The sequence below is a fragment of the Leptodactylus fuscus genome, chromosome 3 (genome assembly GCF_031893055.1).
Source record: "Leptodactylus fuscus isolate aLepFus1 chromosome 3, aLepFus1.hap2, whole genome shotgun sequence".
NCBI lineage: Eukaryota > Metazoa > Chordata > Amphibia > Anura > Leptodactylidae > Leptodactylus > Leptodactylus fuscus.
Genome location: NC_134267.1, coordinates 42,386,970 through 42,408,689, shown reverse-complemented (window position 1 = coordinate 42,408,689; position 21,720 = coordinate 42,386,970). Strand labels below are relative to the sequence as shown.

The following is a 21,720-nucleotide window of genomic DNA, read 5'->3' as shown; positions in this document are numbered from 1 at the left end:
TTTATCAAAACCAGATAATGAAAATATCTTTTTTTAGAATCTGTTTTATTTCCTTTATTGTAGATTTTTTTTTTTTTATTCTATCCTCTGCATTTCATTATGGAGACTCCTGTTTGCATGAACTTCTCCTCTGCAGTGCTAACATTTAGTGCTAGCTATAGGAAGCAATAATCTGGAGCCGACTCATTGAAGTCTGTAGGAGAGTTTTCTAGGAATACTCTGTTCAGTGAGGGGGAGTAGATAAGGTGAGACATCATATATTGTCAGTTGTGGATTAGCAATGGGTCAATGGGTTTATTTGTAGAGCTGTCATCTTCTATTGTAATCCTGTTTGTGACTTAAGCTTGTTATGGCCTATCCTCAGGATAGACTATAATTACTTGGCCCCTGTATAGTGTCTTGGCACCATCCGCTGACTTCAATGGGAGTTGACAGCGCCCAGCTGCTATACAGGGGACAGAACTTTCTGCTTCCGGCCTTGTATATATAGTGTATAGAGCAGGCTCCGGAAACGGCTCTGCATTGCTGAATGGCACACAGGGGCATTGCCCCACTCACACTCAAATCAGGTGTTTATGGCCTATCCTGAGGATAAAAATATAAAGCAGGCAACCCCTTTAAAAAAAAAATTATATATATATATATATATATATATATATATATATATGCCGTTTTCTGGTGACTTTTTAAAATTTCTACAGAATCATCAAGCTCTTTATATAGAATACGACATATACAGGTACGGCTTTTATATACCATCCTGACACTGAGGATAGTGACATTGATCTCCACAGGGCCAAAATGTGGCATATTATCACGTTAACTTAAAGCTACTAATGGAGATCTAATGCTAGATACATTGTAAACGTTTCCGCAAGTGTTTTATTCAAATGAAATCTGTGTTCTTGCTTGTCAAAATCCTCCCAAAACGGAACGGATTTTTGGCTTCAAAAATTTCTGTAACAAATCTGCCATGTTTGAATATACTCTTAATAATTACTCATGCAGAGTAATGCCTTGTTCTAGTGCACTCATATATTACAGTCACAATGAACACGTGTGAGGTCGCGGCCAGGCTGAATATGCATATGTATTCCAGTTCTGTCATTCAGAAGCCGGCTGTCTGCTGCCTGTGTAGTGTGTAGCAATTATGGAAATAGTGATCCTCTGGATGTCTTCTGCTGCCAGACAGAGAGTGATAGGAGAAGTGATATAGACCCTCCTATGGATTCCATGGTATATGCTATCATGAATAATTGAGAGTGGGAACAGCACTCAGGACTTGAGAAATCTTCTTGCACCATTCAGACAAGAATCGTATTCTCCCCTGCGGGAGACCTGCCATGGCTTACAGTGAAAATTAGTGTATTAAAAAGAGTACAAGTGCTGCAAATGCTATGGCTATAAACTACATACTATACTATTTATTGGCTCATCCTACATATGAGCCATTTTACTGGGAGAGCTGAAAGCCTGTATACATTGTCTGTATACTCTCACATGCCGGAGGTACAAGACATGCACTGTGTATACTGCTTGTATCCCAGCATGCCAATATGAGGAACACCAGCAGTGGCAGAATATTGACAAGTATTTGGAAAGCTTTTCATATTATAGGATATATCATTGCAAAAGTCAAACCCTTCATCCATTTCTTAGCAGAGGGCTGTGGAATTATGTGACGCTCTGCATAATACCTACACATGGCGTTGTTGTTACTGTCTGTGGTATACTCACCTTGGTTTAGACTGTTCCAAGATAAATAATGCACTGTGTACTGACACAATCCATACTGACGTTGTGTATGAGGTCATTTGTTTTCAAGGTTTTCATTTTCCTCGGATTTCCAAGGATTTTACTTAAAAATAAGTCGGCACATGCAAAAAATCAAATTATGCACAAAGTGCTATCCAAATCCATTTCATCCTATAAGTATCTGTATAATAAATTATTTACCTACATGCATACGGATGTGTACACATGTAGCAGAATTTAACTTTACAGTATGTAAGCATAGCTGGCTAGTATGTAAGGACAGCTGGCAAGTATATATATTGCAGATCCCATCATTAGCCAACTAAATGAACTGAATTATAGCAAAGTTCTGTAGGCGTTTCCATCATTTAGTCATAATGCTGTATTTAAACAATTTAAGTTCTTTACATGATGTGAGTTGTGACAAATTGGAGCCAGTATATCTGGACAGGACTTCGAGGAGAGATAGTGAGAGTCCTGCTTACCCCGTCCATACACAGGGAGTGACAGCACAAATCATGCGGGCAGGAAAGTAGGTTGTGAGCTACTTTCCTGTCCACATGATCCTTGCGGAGATCTGGCGGCAAGCACACGGACCCCATTATAGTGTATGGGGTCCATGTGCTTTCACTGGCACACTGCTTACGGTTGCGTTCGGTAGTCCTTTGGGGGGGGGTTCTCATCCAGACTCCCCAAGGCAGAATACAAACGTTGATGTGAACGAGGCCTTAGCAGGACTCACAATGTCTCTTAAGAAACCTTAGGGGTATTGTCTCTGATTAGGGAGAGACAGTACGGGGACTTATTAGCTACATACATGCTAAGAAGTCTGGGTAAGAAATGCAAATTAGACCTCATTGGTTAAAAAGAGGAACTTGCTCCTATAGCCACCTCTTGGAAGGTAGCTCCCTATAGATGAATGCATGTGTTGCAAAAGAAACCTAGTTATTGACAACCTAAGCCAGAAAACAATCCAGGAGTGGAAAAACGTACAGGCTTTCTTCAATCAGGCAGATGCCATAATTATTGCTAATAAGACCATTGGCAGACGTAATTCTCCGAAGGACATAGCCATATTCATTTCTCCTCAGTAAGGAAAGTGAATAAACCCTATTGATTTTGGCATCTCGTAGTCTACGGATTCTGTGCGCTGACTGATAATGCAGAACTTGTAGATCTAATAGACTCTTTTGACATCTGCTGGCACTACCGAATGTACACTGGGGTTCCCCAATGTGTCTAATTGGTACTTAATTATTTTTGTACAAGAAACAAAGGGAGCTGTGGCACTGACACTTTCTCCACCTTTTCTTTCTGCGCAGATGTGAATGTCTCCCTGGGAACTGCAGCTTCCCTGTATGTGACGCAGGGTCAATCCCTCGGATAGTCTCACGAGGCAATGGAACACCTGGGAAGTGCTGTGACATCTTCGAGTGCGTTAACGGTAAGGGAATTTCCTCTTTCCTCTCCTCGCTATACGATGGGCAGAGGGGCTGCGGAACAGACAATTGTCTGGATCAGCACAAAAGTTTGCTCAAGACAGTGCAACCAAATTAGAGGTTAGTAAAAGGACACTTCTCAGCCGTGTAACCTTTTACAAGTTGTCTGGATCTCTTTAATTACCAGTATAAGCGAAGATTACAGTTTGCATTCCGGCAGCACATCAATGAAAAGAAAGCGGAAAAAACTAAAGGACAGGGGAGATGCATCAAAGGTGATTTAATGATTCGTGGGCGTGGGGTTGTTCATTTATCTGATTTAATCATCCACCGCTTTGCTCTGTATTTAATTCTAAATGAATTCATTGTTGAGAACACAACTTTTTTTTTTTCTTCAGTCCTTTGGTCAAGCTGCGAACTGTCTTATCTCTTCCCATTACCCAAATAGGATCAAAAGCTGCGACTAACTTTCATGCATGTAAAGATTTTTGACGTGGTTGAAGTCCAAGGAAGATAAATCCCATCAAAAGAGATCAGCCGGAGGTAGCATTATGCGATAGGACGGGGAAGCTGATATTTTCCAAATGTAGCTGAGCAAATAAGGAAGCGGTGTTGCTAGAAAGAGGCTTATCATGAAGCAAATCAGGGCTGGACATTTAGAGAAATGATATTACTATATTGACAGGGTGTTGCGAATAGCTGCAAGTTGGAATGTATCCGATTTATCAAAGTGTCTAATGCTGTTTGAAAATCTGGTCTAGTCTTACTTTACACCACTTATTAGGTGGCTTAGGTTCCAACCAAAACACTTTATGGGGCTCGGGTTCTCTTTTTTAAGCCCTGCGTCTTTTCCATTAAGCTATGCCCCTGTCCTGTGAAGCCATGCCCCTTTATGTACAAGTTAAACAGTCTTAGAGTTAAAGGGATCTTTACTCTGGGTCACTTCAACCCAAAAAGACAGGGGCAAACTAAAAAGGCATTTGAGGATATGGGCTAAAAAACAATTATGGAAACGCATTGGACCTTATTATAGTCAAGGGGGTCTATTATATAGAGCACTGCCATATTTTTTGTAGTTTTCCTCTTATTATGGATCTGAACAATGGAAATATAAAAATTATAACAAAGCCTAAACTAAATTTTAACGGTATTTACTTTGAGACTTGGCGGCTCTTCATTACAAGAGTGTCGATCCTCGCGTGTCCAACACTAGTGAGGTCTAATTCTCAAGACAAGAAGGCAGACTTCATTAATACATGACTCTCCCTATGACAAGTTAACAAATTTCCAGTAGCATTGACCAAGTGCTGTTCCATCTGTCCTGATGATTGGCTGCATTGGTCTGCCATAAACGTATGTGATGTCACTATTGCAGGACCTGTGGCTACCAGCAGAGCAGCAGGACTTTATTACTTTATTTCATAATTTTCTTTCCCTTATGCAAATTTTCCTTTCAACATCAGACAGGTTAAGAGACTAATTTATCCAAGTCATTTCTTCTTGGTCTATGCTGCCTTAGGCACTGTGCATTATCCTACGATAAAAAGAGTTTTCATACAAATATTTATACAAATATTATACAAAAAATAAGCTATTCCAGTAAGAATAGCTGCATTAACTGTCAATGCTTATGGAAATAGCAGATAAATTAGAGCAATACAATCCGGCTTCAGAGCTACCCTATAACCTCTGCTGCGTTGTGTTATGTTCTCATCTGACTGTTCTGGCTACATGGGCTAATATGGAAACAAAATATTGATAAGATTTTGTCTGGTTTTGTGTGATAGTTGTTGAAAAACTATGAATAGCCTGTATAAGGGCTAGTTTACACAGGGCTCCGCGTGAACACATTCCGTCGCGGCTGCAGTGCACCGGCATCCCGTCCGGATTAGGCCCGTCTGAAGAAGGGGCAGCTCGCTTCTTTTTTTATGTGAGGGGAAACGAACCGCTTGCGGAAAATAAACACTAGCGGTCTACATAGACCTCTATTGTGAGGGGGCAGATTTTGAGGTGGATTCAGCATCAAAATCCGCCCCCTCTTTCCCTAACAAAGCCTGTTCCATCTGTATCGCTGATCCCTAAGGCTTTGTTCATGTTTGCGCCAGAGTGTCTGCTGCAAATCGGTGCAGGATTTTTTCCTACGCAAGTTTCAGTTTAAAAACTAACTAATGTAACCATTGTTTTAGTGGTCCACCTCTGTGTTATTGACAGACCCGAACAGTGGAGTGGCGACGCTGGTGTGAACCTAGCATAAACCCTCCTGCATGTCTAATTTAGTAAAAGCAATACTTATATATAAGCCATGTGAAATAAGTGTTTTTATGTTTTGTTTTTTTAAGAAATATTTCTTGCTTGTGTGTTATTCCTCCTAAAAATGTAATTGATAGATTTCTATCTGGGTGTTTCACTACACATTCTCATACTCGTCACTACTGTGTAGGTACACACCCCTGACAAAACGATTCGTAAACTTATTAATACATTTTAGGAGGAATAACAGGAATGGCCCAACAAAGTATGCAAAGAAAACATTCCCGTATTATGTCTTAAGGATTACAACAGTATGAGTATCCTAAGACAGACATGTGGAATTGACAGGTCCTCTTTAAAGTGGGGTATCATAGTGTACTTTAGGAAGCTGTCACAATGAAATTGACAGATTTATTACAGTGAGAGGCGAGCTCATTGATTACAATTGCCTAGTATTTATAGAGCCTTGATTGTAATTACGGGCTAAATGGCGTAGTAATTAGTCCTTCTACATCCCAGTGCGTTCCAGTTGTAAACCACTTCATCCCAAAGTTTCTAAGCAAATAAATACCCTGATGTAATGAGAACAGAAGTTTTTGACAGAACAAAACTGAATTTCTTTAAATGAGTTCCGCTCAGATCTTCAAGTGCACTTGTCACCATGGATTATCATTATTCTTATTAAACCGAGCAACAGCTGCCTGCACTATATCTACCTGTACCGCTACATGAATTGATATAAAGTGCTCTTGGTACAGATATAGAAAAATGGTTATTAATGAATGAAATGCATATGAAAAGGAACTCTAACGCCAAGGGACACTCATTCCAAAATAGCTATCTTAATGGGCATGCCGCACTTAGAGCTGAGCTTGAAGGATTAAAAAAAAAGAGAGATACTATCTGTCCTTTATATGGTCTAAATATTTGTGAACCATACTTGGTTTTGACTTCAAAAACTCCTTAAAAAAATTACCTTACCACAACTCCAAAACCTAGTAGCACATATAGGCTTCATAGGGTGGTAAGGTTTATTTTTTGGTGTCATTTCATGTAAGGATTTGGAGTAATATTTAGCAGAAGTATGTCACTAAGGTCTTATGAGCCTCGATGCAATCTTTTGTCTGGGGCCCCCTATCTTATCACTACAGTGAATTCTTGATAGTGATGGTTCTGGGTGCTCAGGAGTCAATCACCCTTACTATGGTTAGAGTAATCTGTGGGTCTCCTTGGCTTATGGGCCAGATAGAAGTTGCAATCTCAATACTGATGCCAGGGCTTATGGGCCCCCTACCCTGTTTCCCCGAAAATAAGACAGTTTCTTATATTAAATTATCTAACGAAATATATGACCTTTCTTATTTTCGGGGGATGTCTTATGCAGCGGCTGGAGCGGGGAACAATCGGCAGTCATGCTGATGCTTCCTTAGCGGAGCGCCGGCATGACTGCCGGTTATATGTGATCCAAAAGGTGAAGGGGGGGGGTGTCTTATTTTCGGGGAAACAGGGTAAGGCTCCTGGGCCCCAGTACAACTGCACCCCCTCAAGTTATGCCCCTGGTCTTATGGTTCAATGTTCTTACTAGCTCGTCATCAGCATTGTTATTCTACAAAGAAAGGATTGTCTAGTGATATCAAATGTTTTTAGAAAAGGCAAAATAGGTTACAAATTTTTTTTAAAAAACCATAAGAATCTGACTTTATACCACTAGGACACATACTGGGCCCTGCTGGTCTCTGCTTCTACTGGAAATGCCACTCAGCCAATCATTGGCTGTACTGGTGGCCCGATCCCGCCCAGTGATGGAATGAGCTGCCATCTCTGGGATATTGAGATGGCACCAGGAGGTAGAGACCAGCAGGGTAAGGGTCTAAAAGGCAGTGGAGAGATTGGTGGGATTTTTTGTCAATTGTTCTGCCCATTTGCTAAAACAGTTTAATGCCACCAGGCAACAATTCCTTTCCATTTTTCATATAGCAATGCTATTGAGCCAAGTTCAGATTTTGGCCGATATGTTTATTAAACATATATAGCAACCCTTAGTAGGAATGACTAATATTAAACACTAGTATGAAATAAGAAACACAGGAACTTTTATTTTTTAATCACTTTTTCTTGCTTAGAATTTTGCATAGTCATTTAGTTTCGGAGCCATTATCAAGATTTATAAGTAATAATGTAATTTTACGGTCAGTGGTTTGATAGGTCAACCAGCTCCACTTGTAGGACATCTGATTGCAGAATAGCAGCTCATTGTGGTTCATTATGCATTGTCTTTCGGTATTACTGGTTATTGTCCAAAGAGACTGGCCTAGGGCAGACGTACTGTACCTAATAAATGTGGACAATAGATAACACATCAGCATATGTCTGCCACCATACAGCTTAGCAGATGAAGGTCACCTCAGGACAAGAGGGAAAGGGACTTTGCGTGCACCAGTAGACACATTGACGGCTTCATACAGCCCACTGGACGTTGCATCTCTCTGGTGGCCTGTTTGATTATATTATGGGAACAGTCACCTCTCATTTTTTCTAGTCTGGGCAGCAGAACAAATCTCTGGGAAATGGAGCCTTACAATGAGAAGCTTTATTGCTGATGCAAAGCCTGGAGCAGAGCTTTTCTGTGCCTCACCCATTCTGCTGCCTTGCCCACTATCGTGCTTGGTTGGTTTGATGGACAGGTGCACAGCACCAGAATGGAGATCCCAGACATTATTATATAGTTCACTTGTTTTCATTAGTGTCACAGTCATCCCTTTCCATCCATAGTTCCCGTTCCAGTATCCGCCTTGTTGTATCTAAAAGTGAGCAGCAGCTTTGGAATTGGCCGTCACACTTTTGAGAGCTTGTACCATCAGTAATGTCTTTAATAGGATATGTTTTGTATTTTACTGTAACCATACCTCAAGATATCACATTTTATACAATGTATTCTTCTAAGACAGTATGTATCACCTACATGATTGAATTATTGTCTATATGTGCCGCTGCTTCTACGTCTCTACATATATCCCTTCCCATTAGTTTCTTTACCATACATACATTACAAGATTATTGGTATTAAAGGAACCTTTTTTGGACAAAAACCCAAGACACTCTCTTGGCTTTGCAATGCCCAGAAGTCACATGCCAGCACAGTACGAGGAGGATTTTTTCAACTATTTTACCCCTGTGTCTGACAGCATAACTATTATTGTTGTGAGAAGCTAAAATCTGCCGACATTTAAGGTCAGGAATAACAATGGACAATGATAGATATAATTGATTGTACTTTTCAGCCAACGACAAGAAGATGATACATAAAGATCACCATAGACACCTATATATGCTTAAATAAAAAAGACAAATCTTCATATTTAGAATAAAAAAAAAAAAATTGGAGCCATCAAAGTAAACCACGTCGTGTGATCATGACTTATTATTATTATTATTATTATTATTATTATTATTACTATTATTATTACTACTACTACTACTACTACTACTATTATTATTATTATTGATTTTTGAATACCATTAATTCCAATAAACTAACTTAGTGACTGCTCAAGTAGTAGTGTAGTGGCACAGAGTTACTGTAGGTTGTAGTCTTTACTGAAGAGGTAGGTTTTCAGGTTGTTCTTGAAGGTTGTGATCGCTGGGGAAAGCCTGATGCGTTGGAGTAGCGCGTGGGAGAATTCATGGACACAACGTGAACATGGAGGTTCTCTCTGTCTATCACTGCTATTGCATTGCTTACACTAGTGGTCGGTGCAATCAGGAGTCCACTATGAGAGGATAAGACACGTGACTTACTCTCGTTCTGTAAATAATTAGCTTCTTATGTAGATGATTCCCATTCCGCATTCTAATGTTCTTCATAATACACAATTCCATTATCCATTTTTCTTTGTCTCACTTCAGTGGCTGACAGCTTGCACAACGTTAATACATCTCTATGCCTGTTGTATATCACCTCCATCTCCTTGTATGCAGAAAATAAATATAGGTTTTATTTTGCTGCTACTCGCATCATCATTAATTCAGGCACTTAAGCTTCTCCCTGTGGCAATTGGCGTAAACTGTAATAACTAGTAACTTGGAATTTGCGGTTCTTCAGTGGCAGCTGTTGATCATGATCATCCATTAGGACATACCGAACGTAATGCAAAAATAACCGGCTACGCATAAAACGCTTATATATTAACTGGATGCATTTTGTGGTTCATTTCTCCCGATAACATTCATGACTGGATAGGTATATATTACTAGTAACACAGTCCAGGCAGCACTACTAGGAAGCGATACTGACTTTATTTATCTTGTCTTGGGCGATTTTCCTTCCAGTAATTGATGAAGCAAGGAATTCAGCAATTATACTTCCTTGTAATCCCCTTAATTGTGAATAAAACCTCTTTCTTGTTCAAGTGGGCTTCAAAGACCGTATTTCCAGTTTCCGGGGTGCTTTGAGAAAGGAATGGGGATTTTTTTTATATATTCCCTTTTTTAAATAACTTTTTTATCTTCAGCTATTAAGAGGAAAATGCTTTGTGGTTAGTTTTCTCTAACGTGGGGTCAGGGACATTTGTGGGATTAGTGGTTTAAATGAAAGTCAAATCCGGGCTCGGGCCGACTGCTGAAAAGGAGAATTAATTGAAGAAGTGTGCCTTTATTAGCTGGCACAGCGTCGGCGCTCTGTCATTCAACAATTGGATCTGTTTTATTCACGATTGTATGCAGAACGTTCACCTTCACGTCTTCATTTATCTCTGTTTTATTTCATTGTACCGTTTTCTAAAGCCGCTGGGGCTCACATTCGTATGTATGTACTGTGCTGTTTATATCTCTATGTCATAGGGGATCTGAATGGCAATAATTATTCATGAAGTGTTCCATTATCTGCTCAACGCAAACAGATCTAAGTTCTGTTCACACTGGATGTTAGATTCTGATTACTCTGGTTTTCTTTAGTTACCGTTTTTCATATACGTTCTATCCGTGTTTGAGGGAAAAAAATAAGAAACAGTATATTTTCATACTTGTTGTCACTTAATGTATTGTTACAGGTGCTGACAATCCATCCAAGCGATCCATTACAAAGTGGATTCATTATATATATTGCATAGGGTCCTGGATTCATTATATATATTGCATAGGGTCCTGGATTCATTATATATATTGCATAGGGTCCTAACAAACCATTTGCCCTGCACAAAGTTATCATTGAAAGGCAAAGCTTCCATAAGGCTGGGACGACAGACAGACTTCTGTTCTGCGATCCATTGGAATAGATTGAATCATTTTCTTTTATGTTACTGTTTTGCAGGCGTTATCCTAGATGGAGATTGGATTTTTTAAGGCAGCTTGAGAGAGTTGCACAACTTCTTTCTGCCCATAAATGAGAACAACCCATACATGCAGCTGACACTGAGAGCAAAACAGTATGTTCCAGGGAAATAAGCTGACTGATGTAGTTATCTGTGCTTTTCAAAACAAGGGGATCCAAAAAAAAATTATATATATATATATATATATATATATATATATCGTACGTTGTGAGCATTACTTAATTATCCTTTTAGTTGTAAAACTTAAGTGCTTAAAAGGGTATTCCCATGTTCATTATTGGGTTTACACAGACTGGGACTGGCCCACTAGACCCCCCAACCCCAAGAGTGTTACATGACACAGTGCATTCCCTGCACTACACACAGTATACAGCATCTCACACAACCTATGTTTCCATAGAATAAACCGGGTAGGATATTCAACAAAGTTTATTATTGGGTGACTGAGATGATATCTAGGCACAGAGGCAGGTCAATAATTATCCCCCTTCCTGGCCTCCATCTCCTTATTTACTCCACTGTAGCCCCCCATCAGTAGTCTTGCTAACAGAGTTAAGAGGGCCCTAAAACAAGAACAAGTCAGCAGGTTACCAACAGAAACAGTCTGTGAGGGCTAGGTAGCTGAAAAAAGTGCTATTTTAGGAATTTGCAAATCGGAGGTGTTCGGCTTCCTAGTGTGTATTCCCCTCACTACAGTACTGCTTGCTGTTGTTATACCAACATGTGAAGATGAACCAATAAGCAGCTGAGGAGGGATATTTAAAATCTCTTCAGAACATCCCAGGTGCCTGCTATTAGTTTAATACTTGCTCGTGAGACTCTTGTGCTCTGTTCATACCTGTATGTTTGCAGTTATGCTGACTTTGGCTTGTTTACCAGATATTCCCTTGTATTCTGATTTTTGGCATTGACTGTGAATTCTTGGATTTACCTCAGCTTGGGTGTGTTTACTCTTTTGTATGCTCTCTCCTGGTTTTAGGACCTTTCACACTGTTGGAATTAAGCACTCTGCCAGCTTTCCTGGTATGTTCCGAGGTGCGGGAGATACAGTATCTGTGCCGTTAGTTTCAGCAGAAATATCTCTCCACTGTCAAACAGGTGGGCCTTATAGCCTAATGGCTAGTTCACACGGCCAGTGACTGCGTATTCCGGTCCTGATTTTGACGTGGGAAGCACGTCAAAATCAGGACCAAAATGCGCCTGCCACGGCTAGCCGCGACTGTCGTGGCTTCTCACTCCGGATGCTCTGTGGCGATTTCCGCCACGGTGTCTGCCTCAAGAAAGGGCAGCTCGCTTCTTTTTTCCGCGAGCAGGAACAAACCCCTTGCGGAACAAAGATCGCTAGCAGTCTACATAGACCTCTATTGTGAAGGGGCAAATTTTGAGGTGAATTCCGCGCCAAAATACGCCCCCTCTTACCCCATGTGAACTAGCCCTAAGAGTCATTACTGGACAGTAAGGAATCTCCCCCCCACCCCCCCAACAGTACTCTTCAATGGCCTTGTACTGTTAGCGATGACTGATCAGTAAGGCTCGCCCTTCTGACGGTGAAGCAATATGGGTGCCAAATTAATGACACCAATATCTTCAGCACCTTGGCACATTCTATTGAAGCTGACAGTGCACTGAATTCAGCGCAATATCCGCTTTCTAGTGGTATATAATACCGCCGGTGCCAGGGAACGTGAAAGGTCCTTTTTAAATGAATAAATGACAGGTTCTATTAAATCTTTTCTCATGGATGGATATATATATATATATATATATATATATATATATATGCAATGTTGGACTGGTCTCCCTATTTATTCTGGGGTCCCATTATACAGATATAAGCAGATATTACCTGTACCCCATTATTGCCCTGCTACTCTTTGTGTTAGGCTATGAACCTCTAAGCTCTGATTCTTTGCAAGGCCGCCATTTTTCACACGCTGTAAATCCATGTTTAAGAACAGGAATAGTTACAATTAAATAGTATCCTACACTATTCTAATCACTAATTCTACAATGTAAAATCTCCACAGCACACAGTATCTTACGTTGGCTTAGAGACGCGTTTAAGGATGACACAAGTCTGACCCTTCGCTCAGAAACTTCTAGTACAATAGGCCCTGAATGTAAGCTAGAGCTTTACATCGCACTTAATAATCGAGAAGTCTCGTACGCGTTGCCTATACAACTTGACATCTTTGCGAGGTCAACACAATTTTTTAAGTGTAAATAATTAGAAGTAGGATTTTTGTTCCCGGCAGAGATGTTAGGTAAAGATTTGATATAAATTCTTCACGATTTTCTATGTAACTTTGTTTTATCGAGTTTTTATAATGAGGGAACTTAGTATGAGGAGCCTACACCGTAGGGGAAAATAAATAGATGATATAGAGTGAGCTAAGCTAGCAGCACCATAATAAAATAGCAATGCACCTAGTTAGTATTCTGCTGCCATTGGCACGGACGTGGCCTAGCCGTGTTGATGTGTCCATCCTTGTTTCCCGGTATCGTGTAAGTCTCCGGCCGCCTCCACGCTTCATTTCCAGAACTGTTAAACACCACAAACCACGTATGTTAAAGGATTTGTGTCGAAGCCTTGAGTTTTGCCTAAGGGCTTGGTTTCAGAATCACAGCAATGTTTTGTTCACTGACATTAAACAGAAGAACAAGGATATTTGTAAAGTTTACCATACACTTTGTACACCCCGGTGAACTTTGCTTTTCTCTTGTATCCATTGCTTCATAAATACTACATGTGGTTGATGAATATTTGTTCTTGTAACACCCTTGGCCAATTTTACTTTCTCCTGGATGACTTTGCGTGAACTCCGCAGCAACACGAGTATCAATACAAGACAGGAGTGAACCCAGGGAGAGCAGAGAGCACACAGGTCTTTACCAGGCAGCTCTAGCGTCCGCGTCAGTATCGCTTTCCTGCTTACAGAAATTACTAGTCAGTAGGCCACAAAAGAACCAGTCAGCTCAATTGTGTTATTCTTAGCAAGACACCGCTCTTAATAGTTTAGCATCCGCTTCTTCTTTACCATTCAACCCTTCAGGGGCACCTTTGTTAATGTCTAACATTTTGACTATTTTAGATCATCTAAAATACACTGGATTGATCAAAGTGACTGAAACCATACAATACATGCGGTGAATGTTCAGATAGTTACTATATAACACTTTATGGTTGGCTTACTTTGTGCTAATCATTTAAGGCCAAATTTTGGAGCAATTCTGGCTCACGTTGTATTTTAAAGCACAACCCCCCCTTGCAAAAAGTTTCAAAAACAAATATGCAGTGAGGCATGTATTCTGGTTTTTCAAGAAAAATTGTGCAAGAATTCTGGTGCCTTTTGATGAATGAACGTGCCCCATACATACTTCAGTACTGATGGTCCTATATTTCCCTACCAGTCTCTGTCAACATTGGTGATGCTGATGACATATAGTACCGTGTCAGCCGCAGCGGTGATCACATCATTGGTGTCAGTATGTGTCACGTATGACTAATGTGACCAGTCGTTGCCTGCCGTGTGACAGACCGATATGGCCTTTACTGGCAGATCTTTACTCAAGGATACAGGACTTCTGTACAATGGAATACAGAACAGCTCTGCTTTACAACGATAGAGACACCTGGTGTCTGTGAGACATATACCACGTATACCTTGTCTGGACTATGTACCATTAGACAGATTGGCAGATTGACCCCACTTTTTCCTGTGTACAGATACTACTTAGTTTAGATTACTTCTACTACTTGTATTCTTTAAAATCATTTTATCTTGTTTATTAATTCCATGGAAAATAAATAAAAATAGTATCGGTAAAATTTTTTTTTAAAAAGTAATAGTCACTGAAATCATTACTTGTGGCAGATAATATCAGAGAGATTAGAAGTGACAGGTCACCTTTTTCTTAACCAGGGGGCAGGACTGCTGCCATATAATCACTGTGACATGAAGTTGTTCCTATTTTTTAGGACCTACTGGCACTTATTCTCTGGTGCATGTGTGCCCAAAAACAGACTCATTTACAGTAACAGTAATTGAATAAATGGGGGAATATTAGATAAGGATGAAGACAGTTAACTCTTAGGACAACATTTAGAATAAATGTTATTTAATTTGTATCTATCTATCTACAGTATCTATCTATCTACATACTGATTCATATGTACATGAATGAGCGGAATACCAATTCATTTGTACATAAATCAATAATTAGATAAGTATATAGCAATACTATATATATATATATATATATATATATATATATATATATGAATAGATGAATGAATAAGAATATTGCTAAAATACTGTACATGAGAGTCTAGCAAAACAGTTCATTTATATATAAATGGTTGTATAAATATTGTTTATTGCATTAATGAACAAATGAGCCGTATGAACACGCTTTTCATAGTGGTTAGCGTGTCTGTAAGTGCCTGCACAAAGAAGCTTCCCAGGGATGGCAGTAGAGCCAGTACGCCGCTATACTGTCACTAATCAGATAATGGCAGCTATTAGTCAGTGACAGAGTAAGTTATTACCCCTGATGAGGCTGGGTTTACTATGAGCAGTAGTGTAGGATTAGTATAGGGAGGGTAGAGGCGTTGAGAATATAGTAGGCTAATAATAAGGATACCCTTCCAGTAGTGCCCATGCTGGAGTATCTCCCTCTGTCTAGTCTTTGTTATTGAAATGGATTACAATAAAGTCATTTTTAAGTCTTTTTTCAAGCAGATGATTATATTTCCACGGCACCATATCAGAAGAAGGTTGTCTATGACCAATCCTACTGCTGGCCTAATAAAAACATAATGAGAATTTTGCAAGCTTTGATGTGTGGATTTTCTTAATTTCTGGATGTGGGATAAGACCCTATCTCTGTACCCACAGACTAATCGATTGGCTGAGTGCGGGCTAAGCACAGACTATTGTAACGACACCGTTCTCATTTTGGGCCTAAAGAGAACCTTTTATTGCCTCTCCCAACTTTTTGCATTCTTTAGTAGGCTCTACTTCACCGATTCTGGCACAGTTGGGATTTATTCTCTAGCCTCTACCGTTCTGTTATCTGGGACGTGAAAAAACATTCACTAGCGGAAAAAAGAACTAATTGAAGTCAATGGGAGGCTTTTTTTCCATATGGATTTTCAGCGCCAAAATCCTCACCAAAAAACTCTGCGTGACACACATCTTGGATTTATTATATAGTAAGCCCCCACCTTAAAGGTCGAACGGGCACATGTACTTGATCAGTTTGAAGGTTCTGCACAAGGATAGCACTCTATTTTTATTTCTCTACAGATTGTCTGGCGTGTTTATAAATATAAGTGGTAACAGAAGACGCCTTTAATTTTTGACAAAACCTCAAATACGAAAAAAAAATCACATTTATTTACTTTCTGACAAAATGAAAAAAGTTTGGTTACATGCTTCATATGTTTTCCCTTTCTGTTCACAAATCAATAGGTAAAATTATAGCCGAGAAAGCTGAAAAGAGAAATCGTACAGACAGGAGCGCGGCGCTGCCATTTTGGCAGGTGTTTGCAGTACATAACAGAACCTGTTATTTTGAAGTGCAAATGTATATTAAACGCAGACCGGTTTCAACATTAGTAAGAATTCTTTTGTTATAGAAAATGCTATCGCCGCTTCTATTATTAGGCGAATAACAAATACGAAAAGAGAAAAAAAAAAATCAATTACTTCTTCTACAGCATTTCACATGTAAGGCATTATGGAAAAACGATGATAGTTTGTGTATAGATTTATTTTTTTCTATTCCGTCTCCATGTAAATGACAGCAGAAAGCTAGTGTTTGTTACAGAGAATAGAGGGCACGCTGTGCATTGCTTTATAGTGTAACATTGACAAGTGGAGATGTGATGTAGAGGACAGCTGCATAAAGAGTAATATCATTAAAATGGATATTATCTGAAGACACATTCATAGTCACCGCCACTCACCACTGCTGCCTATTTCTAGGAACATCTAGTATAGACTATGAGGGCTGTTGAGTATTCCGCCAGCCATGCCAAAGGTACCATAGGTTTGTCATATTGGTAAAGCTTGGTTCAGACATGGTAGATATAATGCAGATTTTTGGTGTTGCAATCCCCGTTCATACATCATAAAAAGAAAATCTGGAAAGATTTGCGCTCATGCAGTCGGTTTTCAGAATATATTGCAGGGTTTTTTGTGGATTTTACCCTGTACAGTGTAGCAACATGTAAAATATAGCAGAAAAAAATTGCTTTTCAGGGACCTTATGAGGGTTGTTTTAAGATGACACCACCTATCCAAAGGATTTGGCTAATTGGAAGGGGGCCAACTACTGGGACCCCTGCCGATCCTGAGACTGTGTTCACTTTTCAAATGGAGCCACTTCTCTCAAAGTCTGGAGTCTCAAAGTTGGTCTATTGAAGAGAACAGAGTATAACGCTGACTAGTCTGAGCAGTCTCCTAGAGCTTAAATGGAGTGGTTCCACCTATGCGTGCCCTCTGCTTCATTCCAACAGGAGACCTGGGACCCTGCCAATCTTGTGGATGTTGGGGACCTGTGGACAAAACCTTTTAATTTTGGGCTATACAATCATTTTAGTAAATGCTGTTGGATCTATCTCCTTTGGTTTCAGTCTGTTGTCTATATAAGTGTACACAGGCGTAGGATAGGTCATAAATGTCTGATCAGCGGGAGTCCCGCACATGAGATCCCAGCAAATTACCAGTTTAAAGAGGCTGTGACTTATTCTTCTCTATGCTATGCTTATCGGTCACATTGTATAGCTGCAACTGAGTTCCCATTTAAGTCAAAGGGGCTGAGCTGCGATACCAAGCACAGCCCCTCTGCAATGTACAGCGCTCTGATTAGTATTCATTATAGAGACCCTAGTGCCTTATACCTATAGTAGCAATGCCCTGTCTCTATATACTACTAGAAACGCTCACTGAAATCATTAGGAAAGTAGAAAGTTTTGCTCAGATTTCCGTGCATCAGCCATTTCTTCTATGAGGGGCTTTGTGAAATGGGCCATAAAGATTGTTCTTTTTTTTTTTTTTCTTCACGTGATGGCAAAGCAGCTGATCCGAGCTTCGAGCTCATCTTCTCTAATCATCTCTGACCAGAAGTCGCACTTTCCTGGAGAGGAGCCTCAGACATCAGAAGCCATTTCTTGAAGCAGCTGTGTAACCTCAAGGTTATATCCGCTGAAATGATTGCCATGTCTAATCAGTCTTTCCATCCACAGATCAAATAATTACCAATTACAAGTGGATGGTAATGAATGTATTGGGAAATTAATTTTCTCTCTAAGACATTTAAAGGGGCAGCCCCTCCTACCCAGGCATGAAATGTGCAATAGGTGGTAATAAGATTTGCTTAGATTTATCTCTAATTTTCTCCCAATGGTTATCTGAGCTTTTATTACATTTGTTATGCTTGTAAGTCAGATCCAACATCAAAACTTCATGTGTATGTGTGTATTGTAGGTGCGTACACTGCACGGATTGTGCGTACAGACACATTGCATTAGACCCTAAAGCTAGATATACTCAGTATGCTGGCCAAAACGTCTGATTTTGGCATAACAGACTTGCCATGTAATTGGTAAAAATCAGCAATTCCATTAACAAACGTGACTAAAAGAATTCTCTAGTAGCTTTCTTTCTATTTAGGATGCATGTGCCACTTGGTCCCTCCCTCCCTTCCTCTGTCCCTCTCCCTCCCTTCCTCCCTTCCTCCCTCCCTCCCTTCCTTCCTCCCTTCCTCCCTCCCTCCCTTCCTTCCTCCCTCCCTCCCTTCCTCCCTCCCTCCCTTCCTTCCTCCCTCCCTTCCTCCCTTCCTCCCTTCCTTCCTTCCTTCCTTCCTTCCTCCCTCCCTCCCTTCCTCCCTTCCTCCCTTCCTTCCTTCCTTCCTTCCTCCCTTCCTTCCTCCCTCCCTTCCTCCCTCCCTTCCTCCCTCCCTTCCTTCCTCCCTTCCTTCCTCCCTCCCTTCCTCCCTCCCTTCCTCCCTTCCTTCCTCCCTCCCTTCCTCCCTTCCTCCCTTCCTTCCTTCCTTCCTTCCTCCCTTCCTTCCTCCCTCCCTTCCTCCCTCCCTTCCTCCCTTCCTTCCTCCCTCAATTCCTCCCTCCCTCCCTTCCTCCCTCCCTTCCTCCCTCCCTTCCTTTTTTATTTTTCCATTTACACAGCTGAATGATGGCTTATTTTTGCAGGACAAATTGCACTTTCTAATGGCACTATTTACTAGTTTGTACACCGCCATGAGAAGCTGAAAAAAAAAAAATTCACAGGGTGGTAAATTTGGGGAATAAAGTATATGACCAATTTCTAGTTTTGTTTTAATGGTGTGTACTGTCCTGTGTAAATAACATATTGCATATATTCTGCAGGTCACTGCCATCCCAGCAATACCAAAATTATATATTTTGTGTTATGTTTTAATAACTTTAAACAAATTAAAAACTTTTTAAAAATTCTAAAATTTTGTTCCATCGTCATATTGTGACACCACTAACTTTTTTTTTTATAGTTCTGTGTACAAAACTGGGTGTGGTTTCTTTTTTTGCAAGACGAGATGTAGCTTTTAGTGGCACCGTTTTGGAGAATATGTGATGTTTTACTCACATGACACCTTAGATGCCATGGTCACATTTGACCGCAGCATTTAAGGGGTTATTTAGAGCTGTCTCCAATCCTGGCCACTGCTGCCGGGTCCCTGCTGTATAAAACAGCAAAGACTCAGTGGCTATGGAGTTCTGGTACAAAATGCCATGCAAAGGTTTGAAGCCCTCTTAGTCCCCCTTAGTGAGGGACATATATTTACGTATTGTTGGTCGTTAAATAGTTAAACAAGTATTCCAGTGACAGCTATGTTATGTGTATGGCCTGCATCACAGCTGGATAAATAGTTATCAGTAGTGCAGTCCCTATGGTTGCTGGGAAAGGATATGATCATATCTGGGCCCTGGAGTTGCAGGAGACCACTTACGTAGCCCTTACACCATCTCTGGCTGTTCAGCAACTCTTCCTCACAAAAAGGCGACATTCACATGAAAATTGGCCTTGAGGCATCCATCTTTTTTAATGGGACATCACACATCAACGTTAATTACATTGTCAATGAATGGGGCTACTCTTATGACCATTATTTTGACTGTCCATTGTCATGGACCTTCAAAATATCGGTCATTCCCTATTTTGTCCATTTTGATGGATCCCTCCATACAGTGAGATTAATGGGGCATTCATGAAAACGGGTGCCCTTTGTGTCCAAGACCTCGACTGGTGCATCTAGCTTTACTCTTGCACACTTGGTTTGGCTAAACATGCATAAGTTCTCAGTGGGGTGAAGGTAAGTAATCTACTGCTAGAAACCTTCCGTGAGAACAAAGAATCAGGTATAGTCAGATTCAGCATGCCTAATCTTTCCTTGTTGAGTCAGTACACCCCTGTCCACATTAGACAGTTTTCCGATTCTGCCAAAGTCAAAAAATCTTGGACAACATTGATGTCTGATTGATGTCTGGGGTCCTTAAAAAGACCAGTACCAGTATTTTATACTCGGGACAGTTTCAAGTTATATTTCTGGTTAAAAGACTATATAAAACTGCTGCATTTTATGTTTGTAGTACTTTGTGGGAGACTGATCGTTTAACTCTTTGTTTGCTGCTCATTCGGCTCCAAGTGATTACAGTCGTGTTATTTTAGCCGTGATGTATGAACTTATAGACCAGCATATTGTCGATTAGAGACCAGAGCCATAAATCACAAAAGCAATGTAGGTCAGTCTGTACATATATAAGTACATATATATATATATATATATATATATATATATATATATATATATATATATATATATAGTATAATCAACCCGCAAACTTCCCACATTTGTAATGAAAGTGCAGTGTACAAAATATTGATTATACCTTTCCTATAAAGTGTATATAGCTGTACTTTATTCCTTCCCCCCCCCCCCCCCCCAAAGCATATTACAACAGTGTGAAGCAGCCATTCTTCATTACCGCCAGCGTGGAATAATATGTGGTAACCTTTAATCTTCCTGATAGATCTGACCTTTTGTTAGAGTTCCCAAGTATTAAGAACTTTATGATTGCCACTGCTTATAAATGAACTTGCCGTCAAAAGTATTGATTGCCATTGCAGATTTAACTTTACATTCATTATGGCACCTCTTTCTGCCTCCCAATGTCAGGAAAGGTTCTTACCATGCAGCGCTTCTCAGATATATTCCCTTCATGCTCGCACTTGGACTGTAATCATGAGCGGCTTTAATGAATTTTAACTTGAGTGTAGGGAGGGCGAGAAAGTTTAGATAAAATAAACTTCATATTAAAGATCTTTCCTTGTTTCTGCTGCACAGCAGTCATATTGGGGGTCAGTTGCTGTGAGATGATAACAAGCGTGCTGCTAGAATAGTGACGACTGGGTTATTACCATCACAAAAGTGGTACACAGCCCCGAGCTTCTGGCTTAAAGGGGTTGGCCACTTTCAGACCAATATTGAGAGACAAATGTTATTCCAATATACTTTCTGTATCGATTCCTCACGGTTTTCTAAATTTCGGCTTGCTGTCATTCATTTTGTTACTTCTAGAGGATAAATTGCTGACCATGGTCATGTGATTTACGGTCCATGGTCCCTGCAATCCCATCCACACATTGCAGAAAAATTTATGTAGCCAACATGCTGCGATTTGCAAAACCGTTGTGTTTTTGGAAATCACGCATGTCGATTATACCTTTGGAAACGCCAGCGGTTTCCCTAGAGTTATAATGGTAGCAGAAAGTCCGCAGAGGAAACCTCTGCAGATGTTCTGTGAATAGCGCTATGGAAAAACAAAAAATGCGTTGTTGCAATGGTATTTCCTGCAGTGCTTTTTGCTCAGGCCCGCTACATGGGAGCAGGATATTTTTCTTTTG

At 40.2% G+C, this 21,720-nt stretch overlaps 1 protein-coding gene across 1 annotated transcript in view; it reads left to right on the top strand.

Moving 5' to 3' along the window:
- Window positions 1–21,720, top strand: part of CRIM1 (cysteine rich transmembrane BMP regulator 1) — a 530,601-nt gene that overhangs the window by 266,478 nt on the left and 242,403 nt on the right. The window contains exon 5 of the mRNA XM_075267494.1: window positions 3,078–3,199. Coding sequence (XP_075123595.1) covers window positions 3,078–3,199 — 122 coding nt within the window. The remainder of the gene's footprint in view (window positions 1–3,077; window positions 3,200–21,720) is intronic.